At 53.3% G+C, this 19,906-nt stretch overlaps 1 protein-coding gene and 1 long non-coding RNA gene across 4 annotated transcripts in view; one reads left to right on the top strand and one right to left on the bottom strand.

Annotated features, from left to right (window-relative positions):
• The window catches only part of LOC144944268 (FERM domain-containing protein 4A-like), a 112,630-nt gene that overhangs the window by 68,965 nt on the left and 23,759 nt on the right, over positions 1-19,906 (bottom strand). For 2 of the 3 annotated variants that reach the window (XM_078872280.1, XM_078872282.1), the window contains exons 2-4: positions 19,429-19,494; positions 11,577-11,671; positions 6,715-6,810 (exon numbers count right to left, since the gene is read on the bottom strand). In XM_078872280.1, coding sequence (XP_078728406.1) covers positions 6,715-6,810; positions 11,577-11,671; positions 19,429-19,494 — 257 coding nt within the window. Of the gene's footprint in view, positions 1-6,714; positions 6,811-11,576; positions 11,672-19,428; positions 19,495-19,637; positions 19,893-19,906 lie in introns of those variants that run through there. The other variant, XM_078872281.1, reaches the window with a different exon arrangement.
• The window catches only part of LOC144944269 (uncharacterized), a 40,111-nt gene that overhangs the window by 1,711 nt on the left and 18,494 nt on the right, over positions 1-19,906 (top strand). The window lies entirely within an intron of this gene.

Genomic DNA, 19,906 nt, shown 5'->3' with positions numbered 1-19,906 from the left:
AAAAGGAAATAATATTTCTGGGGAAACATCCTGGGGAACTCGTGAGACGTAAAAGCAAATAGTGGGAGCCGATTCTTTTATTAATGACCTCCCCCCCCCGCCTCAACCAAACACAATGAATACGAACTGCATTTGTAATAAAACCAAGAAATGTGTAAAAAAAACTTTCAGGAAAAATAAACGCAGTGAAATAAAAAGCAGCAGAGGATATTTTATGTTTTTGAATGGAAGACAATTGGGTGGTTCGGGTGGCACAAATGGCCGTATCGGAGATACCAAACATGAATCACGGAGCAAACCGAGGCTCACACCCTCGAGGAGAGGAAACGCGAACCACAGAGCTGCTGGATTCACCACTTGTCCCGTGAGTTGTAAAGCTAAAAGCTGCGAGCGTCTCGTTGTCCCCCGCACCTCCGACGAGCACGGTTGGCTACGTACGGTGCGAACGAAGTTCAACATACACACGTACGTCACGTGGAGAGGGCGTAGCAGCTGTTGTTTTACAGAAACCAATTGCTGCACGCATGGGCCGTCTATCGCGGGCTGTCTGTCGCGGGCCGTCCAGCACGGTGTCCGAGCTTTGTTAACGAGAGAATGAGCAACCACGCGAGACCGAGCGGCGTGACCACCAGCCACGTGGGGACGTCAGCAGGGCAACGCGCACAAGCCGCAGTGGCGCACACGTGGTCACACGATCCAAACCATGGTGCGTCGAGTAAACAACCATCATCTGCGCTCCTTCAACGGATGAAGAGAAGGAACAGCAAAAGTGCTCAAACTCTCTCTCCCGAAACCCTCTCGTCGTGCTCCATTGACCTCGACGATGGCAACGAGCTCCTGAACGCTGCTGCTGCCACCGCCGCCACTACCGCTGCCATCGTGCGCGCAAGGGTCGAACAGAACGGTGACACGCTGGTGGCCCTCGCCCGTGGGACTCCGGGCACGACGCCCGAAGGAGCAGCATGGAGAGGCATTTGAAAGCCGCAATGGTGGCGTTTACTTTTTTCAGCGACACCGCGATTAAATCGTCTCTTGTGCAGAAGCTAGATGGGACTGTTGCATCGCGAGACCATGACAGGTAGCAATGGCTTGGGGAGGCCTTTATCCAGCAGTGGATCAATCATGGCTCATAACGATGCACGACGCCATACTGTGCTGTAGCCAGGAGCCAGAATTGGAGATGTGAAGCGCAAGTTTGGATTTGTATTCACGGAAGCAACACTCCTGTGGTGTTGTGGATCAATATTGGTTTGCTAACGTCATGAAATAGCACGCGATTGTGTTTTGTTTTGTTCATTCCTTTCAACGGAGCTCTTAAGGGTTGCCTGGTCTCAACTGGGTCACCAACGACCGTACAAACCAGGGACAATGGGAGAGAATTAGCCCTTGCAGTAAATTCAGTTGTGGGCTTGCTTTATTTATCAGACAGCCTCGTACGCTTTAAGACTCCCTCGCTCGAGAGCTACTGATACATTCATATAAAAATACTATGGGATACAATTTGCATAATTCGTAACGCAACTTTATGCGATGGATCCAACAAGGCAGAGGCCGAGCGACTTGCTGTACTGCCAGCTCCTGGGATGCCGCACAGCCCAGAGGCCCTGCTCATGCGACAAGTCTCTCCGATATCCCCAGCCCTTTCCTCTGGAGCGGCGCGTTACAGGCGTGTTACTGGCGTGCGCTCCGAAACCTGGGACGTGTGTATGCTGAACTTATTTCGCACCATCCGCAGCCAACCGCGCTAAGCGGGTGGTGCGGTGGAGGGACAGGCGGAGCCGCTTGAAGTGAACCTCTCTCGACTCGACGCAGTTTCCTCGTGCGTCCAACAGTGGCGACACGAAGGCCACGGAGTCGCTACGCTCGAGAACGCGACTCGGCCGTCACGATATTCCTGAAGCCACCTGGCCCCCCCCCCACACACACCGCCTCTTTAAGAGACAATTGACAAACAGTGTGGGTCGATTCCTCCCCAGTTCTCTGGGGGGGGGGGGGAGAGCCTCCTTAGCAAGGCGAGCCCTTCCAATAAGCAGATAACGATTGGATTTCCCTAAAGCGGGCACGCACGCTTTACGTGGTGTAATCCCTGCAAATTAGTGGAGCTGCCGCCACGTGTGCGTGAGGCCATCTGTGCGCCCGCACGCCCTGCCCGCGTAATGCGCAGAGTCAACACGCGCTCATCCACTTAGGCAGGCTCGCCGCAGCACGGAGGCTCGATAGCAGAATGTAAACAATGAACGAGTTACAATAATTGCTTAATTTTTACGCTTTTAGTTTTTCATTAATTGTTTGATGATAAATGTCGCACGGACGCAAATTTCCCATATGCTGCATCCTTAGAGACCATGGCGGCAAGTGCTGTTGGAGAGCACCCATTCGTAAACGTGCACTAAGACAAAGACCCCCCCCCTATCACATTAACAGACTCTGTGAAGGCGGCACACCAGGGGGGTGGGTGGCCAACACCACGCCCGACCTGCCTTTGCCTCCCTGTTGCCAATGTTTACACACTGCACCAGCCACTCGTTGAGGATACATCGACCGAGGTGGAGGCCCAGAACCGGTTCAAATATTCACAACTGGTGTTGGTCGTCAGCAGGAGTTGAACTCGAATGGGCGGGATCACAGCGCAGTGCGTAACCACGACACTACCGTTCCCCAGAAAACACGCGTTCACACACGTACACGACACAGTGACTTCCTCATTCAGCCTCGCTGGCTTGTTGGTGCAAGTGCTGTTGGTGAGAACCTATCAAGACCAGCAGCGCACTCGCCAGCAGGGTCTCACTCCCATCACCTAAGTCGGCTGAGATGAAACACAGAGAGGCATACTGGACAGGTGACACGCCTTGCCACTGCTGGCAGAACTACCTCCACCAGAGGGAGCTCACGACAGCTGCTCCAGACGGACCCCGGTTCACCCTTTCACAATGTCCAAACGTTTCTTAAGAGGTGAGAGTACCCACACTTCACCCCACCACACACACGTCCTGCCGACTGGCTGCGTGCGCAGTATGCAACCGAGCTTTCGACCGCCGCGCCTGGAGATCGAACCGCTGGCGACCTCTGCTCTGGAATAGGTCCAGGGTGCCGGCCGCCACTCCGCATCGTAGCAGCAGCAGCCCTCTCCGGACCAGTCCAACGTACAGCAATCCCCAATATAAACGAACGCGTGGAAATAATTACTTGATTCCTGCTCAAAAGACTGAGACGAGGTGTAAGCGTGCGGAGAGGGCCAGGATAACCACCGACCCAATCGGTCCTAGCCCCACCACCCCTCCGGCCAGACTTCTGAAAAGTGCCACTTGGAAAGGGCCCGCGAGCGTTCCCATATCGCGGCGCGGCAATTACCCGAACCTTCCCACAGCCTCCGTCGGCAGGATTTATCAAACATTCGAGGAAATTAAATCCGCTGGGAGGTGACCGTTTGTTTTGACAGGAGACGTTGTGCGGGCCAAGAAGGCATCAGCAGGGACGTGATGAGGCTCGCGTTCCGCCCCTAAATAAGGCGAGCCCACGTAGTTTTCTTTCCCAAGGATAATTTTTTTCGCTCAAGTTTGCATTCCGTGTTTGCCAAGCAACTATTAGGACAGGCGAAAGCGGGACTTTAAAAATAAATCTTCCCAAGCAAAAAAACCCAATAATGATCTAATACTTAAACACTTAAAAAAGACAGCTTAAAAAAAGTCACGTCATTATTTGCAAACAACAAAAATACTTGTTTCAGACCAGTTTAAGTCAAACAGTCGTTTATAGCCCATGTGACCGATGCCACGCTTCCTTCCTTCTGCCAGATTGAGCGACTCTTGCACAGCGATCACCTGACCCTCCAGGGTCCCCTCCTCCTCCTGCCGTCCCATCGCCACCATGTGGGCCACAGCGCTTCCCTTTGGCCGCTGCCCTCTGGCTGCCACCGCAGCCGTCAGCGCCGTGCCGTCCTTCTCCATCCCTGCACTCGCGCCCCACTCACGGCATCTCCTCGCCGATCCCATCCACAACGCCTTTCCCCAACTTGGCATAGAAAGGAGCCAGCGTGAGCCAACCAAAGACGCGTGCAAATACAAAGCAATGACGAAAGCAACCAATTGCGGATTTAATTCCGATGATATTTCGATCATTTAAAACGGATACCTCCGTGCTCATTATTTCAGAAAGAAACAAAAGTCCAGCATTAAAAGGAGACATTGAGCAATGGGCTGAGCCCATAAACGTGTTACACTTGACGACCCAGCTTCACCACGGATTGCACCACACAACAACGGCAGCAGCAGCAGCTGCTGCGGCAGCGGTGGCAGCAGCAGCTCCAGGCCCGGGCACGGCCACAAGGAGCCCCCTGGGGGACGTGCCGACACCGCAGCCAAAGCTGTCATTGTGAAATTATTGTTGTTACATTGACGCGCAACAATAGTACGCATTGCAGTGACGGCTGCAGGACGAGCGACAGTTACAGCTGCAGGGCATAACAAATCCCACTTGCTGTACTGCCCCCTGCAGGCACCACTTTGGTCGCCCACTAAGTGGTCGTCTCATGCGCATCATTACTGCGCTCATCACAACGTGACCCACCGACCCATGCCCAGCCTGCCAGTGTCAGGGTTAGAGGCATGCATCCCGTCTGGCTAGTTGGGTTTATGGTTAGAGCACTTTTCTTAGCCAAGAGCCCGAGTTTGAATCCCAGGCAGGGGATGATTTGACCACAAAATCATCCGAGACTGCCTTGCGGGAGGTCAACAGTGCTCATCCATTCCATATACAAGCCCCTGCCACAGCAATGTGGAATATCCATGACTGCCTCAGGACATACAACAGATTTACCGTATATGCCTTATCATGATGTGCTTATTCCCCACCCCCCCCCCCCCTGTGTTTCAAAGCAAGAGTTGGAGGTGCGTCTGATAACGCAGAGAATGAACGCTGCGTTTTCCAGAAGACGTGTTTCAATCCACACCAGAATCACCCTCTCCCCCCTTTTAATGCAGCGCGTGCATAACCATCTTGCGGAAGACGGCTTCTCCATAGCACTACCGTGTTCTCCATATTATAAATTATAAACCACTATCTTGTTTCGCAACTACGCCAAACGTTCGCGGTGCGCCTCACTTTCCCGGGTGTCCGATGGTCTGGAGAATAAGGCAAGCGCTGGCCCAAAGGCCCGCGCTGTAGCGCAGGGAAACCACCGCCTCGCCGCTCGGAGGCGGTTGCCTCTCCGTGTGTGCAGAGGACACAGAGGTGAGCGGCAGGGATCAAGGGGCGTGGCCGTCACGGGGCTGCATGAGGCGACGGAGATTAACGGCTCAGTCACGGCGAAAAGTAGCAACGGCTCACGTGCGTGGCCCTTTGAAGATTACAAGGATTATTATTACACTTCGAGTATTCGTACGATCCACTGCTGGATGAGCCCCCCCCCCCCCCCCGCGCTGCGTGGGTTGTGGGGGGCTATTTGACCGTACTTCACCACGCTGGTCATTGCGGGTTGGGGAAGGCGGGGAGCACAGACGTGGGAGCGCAGAGTACAGTACAACAATGGGTTGTGCTGCACTGCCCTCCGCTGCCCAACCCCACGGCCCCGCTCTCCCATAACAACAACAACCCGTTCTGTGCACGGTGGTCACCCATCCCAGCACTATTATCCAGGCTCAACCTTGCTTGGCTGGTGAGCTCTGGTGAGATCGGGCGCATCGCGGGTGAACTGGCGATAGAGGCGGCGTGCACTCGAGACGCGGACAACGTCCGGACGACACGATCAGAGACGCCCCGCCGCCTGCCGACGGCAGCGAGCCCCTCGGCTATTCTACGACGAGGTCGCTCTATCGCAGAGGAGACGCGGACCAGCAGTGCCTCTTGTTGAGGCGTTCGCGGTTCGAGCCTCCTGGCCGCCCTGGTTAATACACAGCAGCGCATCACATTAACCGCGGGTGCGCGCCGTCTGCTTTCACGGCGGACGCTAAAGATCCCACGATGTCATTTGAAATACAGAGGCCACGCGTTGCCGGCGTCACGGTCCGACAGCGATCGATTGCTCGCAAACGACTGAACTCGGAAGCCACGGACCATCACCGCCCCCTCCTGCCAGACTTAAGCCCACTTGGTTGCCACTTCTGGGCTTTGCCTTGTGCCACACAGAGACAGCCGCCAGCGTGGGCGTACCCCTGCCGCAGCGTGCCTCGAGGTGTATACCGCGTCGGACGCGCGGAACAAATATCACGTGTTGATGATGACGACGATGGCGACGTGGCTGCCGACAAGGCAGAACCCATCACGGCCACGGACGCAGGTCGCCTTCAACACCAGAGAACGCATCACACAGTGGGCATGGACGAGGCCAGCCAGTCGCCATGTGTACGTTGTGTAACCGGCCGTGCTGCCAAACATCTGCTTGTGATAATAAACTATATAGGGCAGTGCGCTCAAACATTTGGCACGGAATCAAAAGCGCTGGGAAATTGTACATGTGTATGTGCGTCAACTCTTCAACGTACGTGCACTGTATTGTTTTACAAATACATGCAGGTAAATCTATCAGTTTAGGGCAAAAGCAGTCGTCCTACTTAGAGACTGATCGCTGCTCACATGAATCTCCACTGCTGGCTTAGATTCAGCCAAAGGAGGTAGCCGGCACACGCGGGGGGGGGGGGGGCGTTTGAGTTGAAAGATGCCACTGCTTTGATTCGTCTTTTGTGAACCTCCTTCACGTAGCCGAGAGCGAGATCCCACCTGACGGCGAAGGAGAGCAGGAGAGGACCCGGCGGCTGCTTGGGGAAGTCGTGGTCCAGGACCCTGCGGTCCATGTGCAGCCAGTTGTGATGGCCCCTGCCGTCACACGGACACCACCCGCAGGGAGGCAACGGTTCACCGCCTCCACCGTTCAACAAGGCGTCACGACGATGCAGCGACAGTCGGAATCGGTGACGATTTAAACTCGCAACGCGGCGCCGCACGGCGTTCGCTCGCTCGCGTGGAGAGAGAACGACGCAGAGACGCCAGGAGGAGGAGGAACCACAGGGGAGCAGGGTGCTGTGATATCTGTAGAATCTGTGAACTCAACTGTGAGGCGGATATATGGACTCGATTGTCCTGAGACCGTCGGATCTACAGTGGTGTTAATTTACAGAATGCCTTGTGGTGCGTGCCTCAACAGGACATATAATCGACAACGATCCGTCATCCGACACAGCCATTATGAGCCCTCCGAGACATGATCCATCCAGCCATCACAGACAGATTAACTTTTTAAAGTCCTCATAGGTTATATATATATTTCTATGAAAAACAATTACAAAAAATATACGACAAGGGCTTTTAAGCGATAAGAGATTCCAAAAAAAACTACTTGGAGGAATGCAGAAAATGTGAAACTTGAACAATTGCCACGGTGCTGACAGCAGTGTGGGGTTGAGCTTGGCAGTGCGCAGAGGGAGGTCTGAGCCCAGCACTGGGGGCTGTTGTTGGGCAGCTCCCTGGGAAATCCTGAGCCAGCGCGCAGGTGCACGCCGCTCTCCCACCAAGCGCTTTCAAGTCCTCATCAAGAGTCAGAGTTTTGAGAGAGTCCAAAATCCGGCGTGACAATAGCGTAACGAATGTTGAAAATTTCGATTTAGGCAAGATCATAAAAAATCATTATGATAATACAATTGCTGACATTATTTTACTACGTTGCATCGCCCAAATTCGTGCATAACGTCTCATTCATTTGTACTTACTAGTGCTACTTAGCAGACGGACAGGTTTGAGTATTCCACTCCCAACGGGAAGGATGAGAGTTCACATCTTGGGCCGATGGTCTGCTCAGTCCGTCGTACTTCTGGGGTCATTTTAATTGAGCACCGCTTTGTGGCCAAACCAAGGGTGGCGCTATTCGTAGAGAAAACCCGTTCCTGTCGTGGCAATGTGGATTTTTGTTCGATGGGCACACGCTGCACACTACGATACGTCGTCATTTTACGAACGGGCACCTGCAAAGTGTTAGGCGATACAAAGCTGATGAAGTTCCCTGCCTCTGATCAGTAAACGCTGCCATCTGCAGGTCATGTGAGAGTCGGAATTCACAAATGAGTGTTTCACGGTGTCCTGCTGCTTCACGCTGTGCTCGCGACCGTGTACATCACAGCCACAGCAGGGAGCCAAGCGGCAGATGGCCACACACCCCAAGAGACAGCCCCAGTCAGTACACACACAGTGCACACACACAGTCAGTCAGCACACACACAGCACACACACAGTCAGTCAGTCCACACACAGCGCACACACACAGTCAGTCCACACACAGTGCACACATTCACACAGTCAGCAAAGACAACGATCGCCAGCGAAGCCTTGAACAGACTGTTGGGGCAAGTGCTGTTAGCGAGCACCTATGAAGGCTGGCACAGTACATGACGGGGTGGGTGGTCAGCACCACGCCTAGCCACTTTTGTCTCACCAATGCTAATGTTTACACACAACAGGTTCTCGTTAAAGGCTAAATCGACTTAGAGGAGGCTTAGAACCAGTTCAACTATTCGTCACTGTTATTGGTCGTGAGCTGGAATCGAACTCGGGTGGCTGGGTTTGTAGCGCACTGTGCTAACCACGGCGCCACCGCTCCACACACAGTCGGCACACACACAGAGGGTCAACATATAATACACACATTTGCCCCAGTCAGCACACACACACACATTCAGTCAGCAAACGCTTTGCACAAACGCCTAGAATTTGCACCTAACCGGGGCTACCTGTGGGGCCGCCGCGGGCGTTTGTGACTACGAACCACCGGGCGCAGCCCGGACGCCCCCGGCCTGCGAAGCGTGGCTGGGGCCCCGGTTGGCACGGCGGCGGTCTGCGTCACTGGCCGCGTCCCGCGAGGGGTTGAGCGGAGGGAGCGCTTGGGCCCTTGTCCTACTAGGCGTTTGATCAACGCTGCTCCGCTAATTCGGAGGCAGCAACAATGGGGCTTTTGTGCGTCCCCCTGCAAACATTTTGGCGATATCAATTTACGCCTGGCAAAAAAAAATTGTTCCCGCAAATCCTGAAATTATAAACGGTCGGCGCGCAGGTTAAAGCAATTCCGCGGTTTAAAAACCGAGCAACAACAAAATATTGTTCGGACTTGAAAAAGAAAATCCATCCCATGGGGAAACGTAAACGACGCTTCGTTAGCATGTTTTAGTGAACACTTCTGAAAAACCCCACCCCTCCCCCCCATGATTTACAGCGTTTTCCTGTACTGCAAGCTCCCTCAATGTAAACACGGAAAATGCCCATTTCAGTTTGTATGTGTGTGCATATGTGGGGAGCGGTAGTGTAGCGGTTAGCGCGCTACGCTATTAACCCGGCGGTCGGAGTTTGATTCCCGCTCACAGCCAACACCAGCAACAATTATTTTAACCGGTCGTGGTGTGAAAACATCGCCACTGGGGAGACAAAGGCGGTCGGGCATGGTGCGGGCCACCCACCCCCTCGTGTACCGCTCCAACCTTCATAGGTTCTCGCTAACAGCACTTGCCCCAACAGTCTTGTGAAGTAAATAAAAGGGTGGTTTACTGGCCAGGTGCTGTTGCTGCTGGCGGAGCGCAAGGCTTGTGTAGCTGGGAGGTCGCGAGTTACAATTCCTGCTCAGGGGGTTGAGTCAGCCCATCATCCGTCTGGGGTTGGTAAAATCAGCACCACTTTTTTGCTTTTTCTTCCGGCAGTTCTCGTCCCGTTGGCGGCGGCCGCAGTTTCACGATCCGGCACACGGGACTTGGATTGACCCCCCAGCCTCTGTCCACCCAGCACTATAGACGAGGTCACGTGGTGTAGAGGAGTTCACCGTGGTAGAGACGAGTTCACCGTGGTGTAGATCAGTTCACGTGGTATTGATGAGTTCACCACAGTGAGTCTGGCCAGCGAGTTCGATTTCCGCTCACGGCCAACAACAACGGTGGCGATTATCTGAACCGGTCATGGGCCTCCCCTCGGTTAACTCAGCCTCAAATGAGTACCTGGTGCGGTGTGTAAACATCGCCACTGGGGAGACAAAGACGGCCGGGCGTGGTGCTGGCCACACACCCCCTCGTGTGCCGTGCCGGCATTCATAGATCCTAGCTAAGAGAACTTGCCCCAACGGTCTCTGTTAGAGGGTCTCTGTTCGAGACTGCACAGGGGATCGGTGTCTTTGTTTGCCCCCTCTTTATAGAACCGCCGTGCCCACTGCTTCTTCTCTGCAGCGTCTTGCGATGCGGCCCGTGCTGTCCTCGCACTCGGCTCAAGAGATTCTCTCGTTTTCAATGGGAGCAGCAACACTGCTCACGAGTAAGCCGCTCCCCGCCTGTGTCGGACACTCGCTGCTCCGACACGACGTCACGACTCCCTGTCGCCACGTGTCTGTGGACCGCTCTTGGCAGATTCACGTTGGACCTCTCTCTCTCTGGGTGCTCGCACACGTCCCATTTGCCCGAAAATTAAATCCGCGTGTTGTTTATTTATGTTTATTTATGTTTATTGGTGAGTGTATTTGTGTACATGTATATGTGTGTATATGTATATTGGTGTCCATGTGTATTTGTGTGTATGTGTATTTGTGTGTATATTGGTGTCCATGTGTGTGTATGTGTATGTATATTTGTGTAAATGTGTACTTGTGTGTATGTGTATTTGTGTATATTTGTGTACATGTGTATTTGTGTATATGCGCACCCTTTTCCCCCCACGATGCACACGTTCGCGTACTCTGCACAGCGTCTTGAGACCGCGGTTATATTTCAAATCCAAATTGGTTTGTGTAAAGCTCCGTAAACAAGTGGATTTTCCAGTGACATTTACGAAGCTCAAAACCACCCACATAGCGCCGCCCCGTGGTGCCGGTGGGGTGCGACTGTGGCGTGTGAAGCGACTGCTGTCTTGCTGCCTGCTGCCTGCTATTGCACGGCACAGCTGCACCCAGCCAGGTGCCCGTGCAGCCTCAACAGCCACCGCAGCCAGACTCCCTCAATAGGCACGCTGCTACTGTCTGTGGACCCTTTCACGGTGGATTGTGGGAGCCGCTCCGTGTTGGTCTATGGAGCTTGGCGCAGAGGGAAACGTTAAACAGACTGACTGTTTCGCCTCATACACAGTGTGTGCAATCACCGTACCGCAGGTCACAACAACAGTCTCCCAATACTCTCTCCCACATACTCACCCACTCACTCACTCACTCCCCCATATACTCACCTAGCCACTTACCACACTGCAGGTCACAACAACACACTCACCCAGCCACCCACTCACCACACTGCCAGCTACAATGCTGCTCTCGCTGCTTCTTCCCTCGCACCGCTCCCCATCATCGTCTCATTGCCCCAAGCTCTCATAATACTCTAAACACGTGATGTCGATTCTAAACGTCGAGGGAAAAAACCGGAGGACAGGGAGAAAAATCCACGCGACCACGGGGAGAGAGAGACACGCAAACTCCAAATATACAGGCGTCAGGTTCGAGATCAAACCCACAACCTCCAGTATACCAGTCGAGATCGTTAACATCTCGCCACCGGAGGAGACCAGAGGAGCCTCCTCCTTGAATCGCACCGGCGGGCGGGGAGTGCCAGACGCGAGCGCCCTGGGGATGAACTCACGCATCGTCGAAGAAGGAGAGGCCAAAGAACTCCTTCTCCTTGAGGTTGAAGTGGGAGGCGACCAGGTCCAGCAGCTCGCGGCCCTGCAGCTTGGGCTGCAACAAACACAAAGCGCACGGCGCGCCGTCAAGACGCGGGACGAGCCGCGGCAGCACCGTGATTGCCGCTCGTTTAAGAGTCCGCGGCCCGAGCCCCCGCGGGCCAACCCCGGTTGACGTTGCGGCCCGATTGACCACGACAGCGAGGCCGTCCGCTCCTCGGTGGACGCCAAAGATCCTGTGATGCGATTTGAAAAAGCACGGGCAGGCCACGTCAATGACTGGATTAGAAAAAACCACCGCGCAACGTGACGCCCCCGCTAATGGAAAAATAAAAGCTGCTTGCAGGCCGCACAGAGACAGCTGCCGCTGCGGGTCCCCTCGGCCAGGCTGCAGCAGGGCATTGGAATGTTTGTGATGGGATGCGACAGGACGGGCTCCGAGTTGCCGAGGGATTGGGTGCCGCAAATCCTCGCCGTCACCCTCAAGCGCACTGCGATGGCCGTCGGCGCACGAGGGGCAGCTCCGGCGCACACGAGGTTACGAACTAAACTCGCGGTCGGGGATCGACTCGGCACGTCGTTTCTCCAGGGTTGATGGCGCGGTTTACTTTCCTGGAAACTAACAGTGGTGGTTGTCCAGTTGCAAGACTCCCCTCCGCCATAACAATGTTAAATTTGTACCGCTGTGCTCAAGGCCAAAATAAAAACTTATTATCAGGGAGACGCTTTCGCCTTTGAAAATGTAATTCCTGAGGGTAACGAAGGAGGTCCCAGGTTTCTAGACATCAGATATGTTTTTATATGTTGGGGAATCCCCGTGCAGAGAAAAGGGCCCCACATTGCCACGTCAGGATTTTGTGCCTGCGATCGTTTGACAGTCGACCTCTTGTCCAACGAGCACCACTCTGGGTGCCAATGGCCGACGAGCTCACACAGCGATTTCCCTTCACTCGGGCGGCCGGGTCTGTCACTCGGCACGTTACGACTGGGTAATGCAACTCGAGGCGTAATGATTTACACCGCGGAAACGTCACCAATCGTCGCAATTGTCGCAATTCAGCACCGCGCTTTTATACAAAAGTCAAATTTTGCTGTTAACAGTGTGGTGAATGCAGCAGCCACTAACGGCTGCAGATACCCACATGAGTCCATTAACTGCAACATCTATTAATTACAAAAATATCTCCCATACATGCAATTCAATGCATGTATGGGGATGAGCTTAAGAATTAACTTTAATCGATGGCATGGTGCCTCGTAATACATAGCTCGAGTAGTTTCACCTCACAGCGTGTTCTCTCATTCTCGATAAAACACGGATCTGAACCGCCGCATCTCAGCGATGTGACGCGACTATTTGGGGCCTGATGCCATCAACAACACCACCCGCGAAACCAACGTTTTCAAACGTTCAAAAGCGGCTCAAGCGAAGCGTTAACCGGCCACGGCTTGGCTGCGGTGGAGCCGGCGGGGCTGTGAGCGAGGCCGAATGAATGCGGCGTCTTGTACTGCACACGGAGTCGAGACCCCCTTCACCGTACACTCGGTAACTCGTACAACGTGTGTGCATTCTGGTTTTAAATATATTACTTTGCTGGCAAACGAGGTATTTTCGTTTGAGCTTAAGTGCAATTTTTTCAGCCAGTGATTTTTTTCCAGGGCTCTTGTTGTCGCGGAGGCACCTCCAGCAATGGGTCCATTGATATGTTTATTTAAAAGCTCCGGTTCAAATCTTTGATTCACAATTGTAAGGTAGACAGTTCATATCCGAGGTCAGGGGTTAGACTTCCTTCTGGGGTCGACAAAGTAAGTTCCACTTTGTGGGAAATCAAGCATAGTTGGTCCTATAGAGAGACTAGCGCCGAACTTAGGAATAAATATTACTATTAATGTCAGGCCTTATTTAAAATGCTTAAATTTTGAGACTGTCCCCCTCTTGGAAACATTTCTAGATCCACCTCTGCACATCCTGAGCAGAGGAATCAATTAACAATCAATGAATCGATGCATCCTGACGGGCCTAGTTGCTATGCAGCACTAAGAGAGCCCCACACAGCGCTCATGGAGGGCTGCCGAGTGCAATGCCAGGCAGTTCAGTGGCCATGAACGGACCACGTCGTGCCGACGGAGTTCGGGATGTCAGCGGCAACTCGGCGGTAGTCCACCGTTTCAGTCCACGATTTCCTTCACTATCAATGCTGCTGGGGGAAAAGAAATAAAATTGGCGCAGAGAGCCAATAGGATAGTTGGTAATTAAACTGGCCATTTTTATTTATGAATGTGTTCCTCACCGCGTTCGCGAAGAGAGCGGCACAACGGTGCTGTACCTCACACGAAACAGCCAGGGACTCGCACTAACATCTGCTTCAAGCAAGTGCAGTCGACTCCCCATTATGCGGGGAGGGGGGCAGTAATGGGGAGAGAGGGTCTAAAAAAAAACACCGACAATGCCACGCACACGGCAATTTATTTGCCACACAACACGAATCGCTTACGCGCAGACAATGAGGACAACGACGTAGAAGATCTGTTTGGATCGTTTACTAAAGTAACGGTGAACGGGTTAACGGGTTAACGGGTGGGCGGTCGTGTCGGCCACGGAGCCGCAAGCGAGGAGCGGCCGATAATCCAACCGTCGCGTGTCACCTGAGGATAGATTTGTTTTAATTTGTTAACTGTACGTGTCTAACATTGTGATGGTTCACTGCGAATGCCCAACAAGACTTAAAGGCCAAACTTAAGGCAGTCCAAAGCAACAATGCTAGGGGAATGATCGCCAAGTCTGTCTGTTGGGAAGGGTCGTTATTTTTTTGTTTTTGATTAAAATCAAAGGGTGAACAAAGCCCCCTCCCCTGCGCGTTATGCCTCGTCTGTGGCTCCTTTGTTGTACTTGACATGGCCCAGGAGTGAAGCTTTCCTGATTTATGAGATGGGGGTTTTTTTCTAACAAGAGTTGGTTTATCGCCAAATAGACCACGGATCTTTTATTTGTTTAGACAAATAGCGGCCCTTTAAACCGCCCGCCTTAAATCATGGCAGCAATGCAGGCCTCGGCCTGGCGGGAAACGGATTTACATTGCGGAGAGCCCCAGAGATTTGAAGATTTCTGTGAACAAAAAATGTATGCTTGGAAATTATTTGGGGACATGAAACTTGGTCTTCAATTAGCTAAAAAAAAATTGAGCGACACTGGCAAAAGTTGTATATGCAAACCGATGTTTGTAATGTCATATTTTTGTTCTAGCTGTACATGCAGTGATTAGCCGACCGCACTGTGAACCCGGCAACCTGAGTTTTATTCCCGGTCACAGCTAACCAGTCCTCGGTGCCCCCATCATCACCATCCTGCATTTGATATAGCGTGGTGAAGTATGGTCAAACAACCCCCACGACTGAAACTGTCATGGGGAAGCCTTCGTCAAGCGGCGAATAAATAAATGACCACAAATTATCGTTACCGTCATGCACGTACGGAACGGATGATAATCCATCCAGATTACCGCAAGGGGAATGGGGTATTTGCACACGCAGAGTAACTCGTTTTAGATCACAAGTTGTCTCCAAGTGAGGCGCTGCTCATTCCTGTCAGTGAGCATTTCTCCTGTGAGCGCAAGTTGGAAGGAAAATTTTAATTTGGAAATTGGAACTGTCGGTATTTACCCAGGAAAGTCACCCCGAGTCCCAGGACACTCTTTCAGGAGGGTCCTGCCACCACTTTGGGTATTTTTGTTACGCGTGTTTGGCCAATTAATGATGATGAATTGTGTTTATTAAACGTATGGCAAGAAAACCCACTCTTTGTGCGAGAGTACAACGCTCTAATCCCCACATACGGATGGAAACAGATGGCGATTAGTCCACTTGCCGTACGGCCTCCTCCTGGCCAACCATGGTATGGCACCACTTTCAGGATACCGCTTTCTTGGGAAAGTCAACAGTGCTCATTGACTGCAGACTGGCCACCGTCATGGGAATGTGGAATTTCCAACACTGGCTCGGCGCTGATAACCTCATTGCTCGCTGTGGCAGGGAGAGGCGTTTAATTAGACTCCCAGGTCTCCCTTGACAAAGATCATCGCAAATTTCAATCAGCTCGCTCGCATGGCTACATTAAGGGTGCTGAACTTAAACGTGCTTAATTCTAAATTTGAAGCTTTCGTGACTGCAATGATTCATATTCTCAGGTTTTTTCGGTAAAGTCACGTAGGTACGTGACTTTACCGAAAAAACCTGAGAATATTAAACGTGCTTCATTAAAAGTGGCGTCTCATAATCCCGTGGTAATTCTGTGTTGCCCTCCCGTGTCTCTGTCGCAAAGAGCACAATCATTTTCAATTGTAACTTCCTAAAAATGCGAATTTTTTTTAATGTCCCAACAATGATGATAACACCAGCCAGGACAATAGCAGCTGCTCACAATGTAACTCGGATAACCTGGGTCTCCTTTTTAAACCGGACTTCCCCTAGTGAATTAAAGCAAATGTACATTAATTTGAATTGCATTAAAATTGCATCGTAATGCTCACTGTGTAAAACTATCACTGCTGCAGTTCATAAACGTGGTCGTGAACAAATAAAACAGAACGAAAAGTGTAAAGTGCTCAAAGAAGCGCGGAGAGACGCACTCTTGGGATTACGCTGAGAGAGCGAAAGAGAAAGCGCGTGGATGAGAGAACGAACGCAGGTTAAGGACGTAAACGAGGAAGTGGGGCTTGGGCCGGCCGTGCCACTGCCAGAAAGGGACAACAGCCGAGGGTCAAGAATAATCACGGAGTGGCAGCCAAAGAGTGGAACTCTCCCGAGAACGCGTCCACCGAGGGGAGACAGAGCGGCGAGACGAACGCTAGCGTGCCGGTGGAAGTGGGATCATTGCATCGGAGATTCGTGAAAGTTGGCCGCGGCTCGGGCCGGTCTTCATCCAGCAGCGGATTGACCACGGCCCGATGATGATGAACGGCAGGCGACCAATCCCAGCTCTCCGTCGCAAAAAGAGCACGGGAAAAGTCAACGAGAATCCACCGCGACGGACGGCATCGCCGCCGGGGTCGGAGAGGGGCAGTCGCCGGGCGGCGGCACATTACGCGTTCGCTCGGTCGCCATGGAGACGCGGATTTGAAGCACGCCGGGCCGATCATCCCGGCGAATAGCGGTGCTGTATGGCCGCCGGCTCAACGAGCGACCGTTACCCGGCACTCGGGGGGACGGGGGGGGGGTGAGGGGGGTGCGCAGAGCAACTCGAAGTGTCACGCAAATCACCGCGAGCGGGCGAGCCCCAAGCAGTAGCGCCAACGCCAGGGCAACCGCCACTTTGTGAAGAGCAGGAGGAGGACGGTGACCACTTCCCTGTGAATAGGGGAAGGCTTAATGGTGAAATAAAGCTGCCAAAAACAGGCGAGGGTTGGAGTGCTTTTGGAAATCTAAAGTCACAAATGAAAGCATCGTGCAACTGCTCTAAAACCAGCGGGATTGTACTCGGTGTGCACGTGACCCCCCGGTATGGAATACAAATCACGAACGTGGAGACGGACGGAGAAAGTGGAGCCAAAGCTGAGAAATGTGCAAAGCGGCGTGGAGAGATGCGTACTTGGGATGGACGTCGAGACGACAGGAGGCGGAACACATGGATGAGAGGACACGTCCAAGTTCGAGTCATCGGACACATGAACGCTGCGACCGATACAAGTTCAAGTGAACTTGAACACCGTAGCTTTCCAAAAATAACATGATAGTGCATAGCTTACCAGCACATGAGGATACAACTCACTGGTTATTTATTAATATATTTAAGGGTTCCATTTTTATTTATACAAAAACCAGCTACTTTTCTATGGATTCGTTTACTTTGCAAATAAATGAGGTTTACATGTGATTCTGAAAAATGTTGATAACTCTACCATATTTTTTGTACCGCCCCTGCTGCTGCTGCTGCTGCCACCGCGATGGCGTAGCGGCGGCATAGCGGCGGCATAAGCAAGGCCGTAACCTCTACACAGAACCCCCTGGGACTTCACCAACAGGCCCAGGGTGCCCCTTGCTGGCGCGAGCCACGTCGCGCCGGTCTCTGTGGCCAGCGACTCCCTCGCTGCACGTCCAGAGCCCTGCCCCGAGCAACACGCGGCCGCCCACTTCTCGTGCCTCCTCGGTAGAGGACGGCCAACGCAGACGGCAGCATCGTGAACCCGATAATCTCCCCACTCCACACGCCCAATCCACTTAGCCCCGACAAACACCCTAGTTACTGCCAAATTAACTCAACGTGGACTGTATCGGATGGAGGTTCGTTTCCTTCCCAGCGCACGAGCGAGCCCTCGCCGTGGGATTCAAGTGACGAAGAGGAGGAGGAGGAAGAGGAAGAAGCGTCCCCTTGTGGGAACTGCTCCGAGCGTCGCGACAGAACAAGGGCTCCGTGAGATGACGCCACGGAGCGATCGCCGCAGCCGCTTCCACTGGCCTCTCTCACACAGCGCCCATTTATGTTCTGCAAAGGGCAAAGTAGATTGCTCAACCATCGGGTGACATTTATTTACGTTCGTTTTTTTTTCTTTCCCCAGCAGAGCTGGGCAAAGACTACGTGCAACAGACAGCACGATGGGTTTTGCGCTTTAGTGAACAGGCTGAAACCATCAACTGGCTGCACTTAGAATACGATGAAAACGACAACAACAACAATAATACTACATCACCTGTCCCAGGCAGCCCTCACCGCCAGGCCAAGACTCTTCTCAAGAGGCTCCTGCACTCGGATGTTTGCCCAATTCCATCAGCGGGCACTTTGCATGCGGAAGGCTAAAAACCCGTGCGTAGGCGGAGATCACAGAGGTACACACAACCAAGTTCATCAACCCACTTGCTGTACTGCCAATGTGTTACCACCTGCCAGGCCCAGTGGGTTTGGGGGTTTCACAGATCTGTGTTCCACCAACCCTCGCCTCCAGAGTGCTGGATTAGCCACGTGCGAGCCATCCCACAAATGACCTCCCCCTGCAAGTGGGGTCACGCACGACGGTAATTATCATTGGTCATCGCGAACACGGGCAGAATTAGCAAGGGTCATTAACTCAGCCACCCATTAACTCAGCCACCCAGGAGTCTTCCTGCTCAAACCAGCAGCGTGTGGCAGTGCTCGCACCCGATGTGAAGATAGCGTACACGTGTGTGTGTGTGTGCGCGTACAGGTCGGCTCAGTCTCAAATGAGTACCTGGTGCGGTGTGTAAACATCGCCACGAGGGAGATAAAGGCGGCCAGGGGTGGTGCTGGCCACTCACCCCCCCTGGTATGCCGTGTTGGCCTTCATCGGTGCTCGCTAACAGATACGGGGGTTCGTTGTCTGCGCACAGTGACAGATGTTTTGTACAGAGGATAGATGAGAGAGAGCGACGTGGATGAGTGGAACAGGTGAGATCACGTGGGAGAGAAATGCACGAGATGTGTGATTATGTGACAGAGAAGTTCAACAGACGGTGTGAGTTCAGAGATGTTGCAGAGATGTGTAACGGATGGCGTCAAAGTGCGAGTGCAATGAGATGCCGAGTGATATGAGTTTCACGAGAGGCAAGCGTGAGATCTACGAAATGTGATGTTTACGATTTGCAAGCCATGATGGCGAGAGATGCGAATAAGCGGACAAGAGATCAGAGAGGGCCACGTGTGCAAGAGAGGCGCCGGAGAAACTTGCCGGACGAGCACGGGAACAAGAGGCAACGAAATCAAGAAAGAGGCAACGAATCGCACAAACCAACAGCACACGGCAAAAGACCCCCGGCGAACGAGGGGCATGGAGCCACGGAGTCGTGCGGGCGCAGGTTCGTTACCTGGACGAGCAGCTCCAACTTGCGGGCGTCCAAGAGATGGATTTGGCAGCGCCGGCCCTCCGCCATCTGTTCGCAAGAAACACGCCACGGATTAGCGACGCCGGGGGAGCTGCCGCGATGACGGGCAAGCGAGTGAGCGAGCGTCCTCACGGGAGACCACGCACGGAGCTCCGGGCAAGCGGCCCACGGCGCAGCGCCGGGAGACCCACCATTTCCGACTCGGCGGTTGGAAGAGCGACATTTAAATCACGCTCCGAGTTCCAGGTTTCGCGTCCGCCGTCGGCGTTTAGTGCGAAGGTGCCGGAAGCGTGGCCGTGTGAGAGGAGCCGCCTCGTCCCCGCGAGGTCGCGCGTTGGCTCGCGGCGGCAGCGCGGGTGTCCATCGCGCCCCGCTGGGGCCACGGGCACGGAGCAGCGGACCGCGGAGCAGCTCCAGCCACGGCCGTTTAACTTTTTTCTTTTTTTCTCCCCTTTCCCCT

The sequence above is a fragment of the Lampetra fluviatilis genome, chromosome 34 (assembly GCF_964198595.1).
Source record: "Lampetra fluviatilis chromosome 34, kcLamFluv1.1, whole genome shotgun sequence".
Lineage (NCBI taxonomy): Eukaryota > Metazoa > Chordata > Hyperoartia > Petromyzontiformes > Petromyzontidae > Lampetra > Lampetra fluviatilis.
This window is presented reverse-complemented; position numbering and strand designations above follow the sequence as displayed.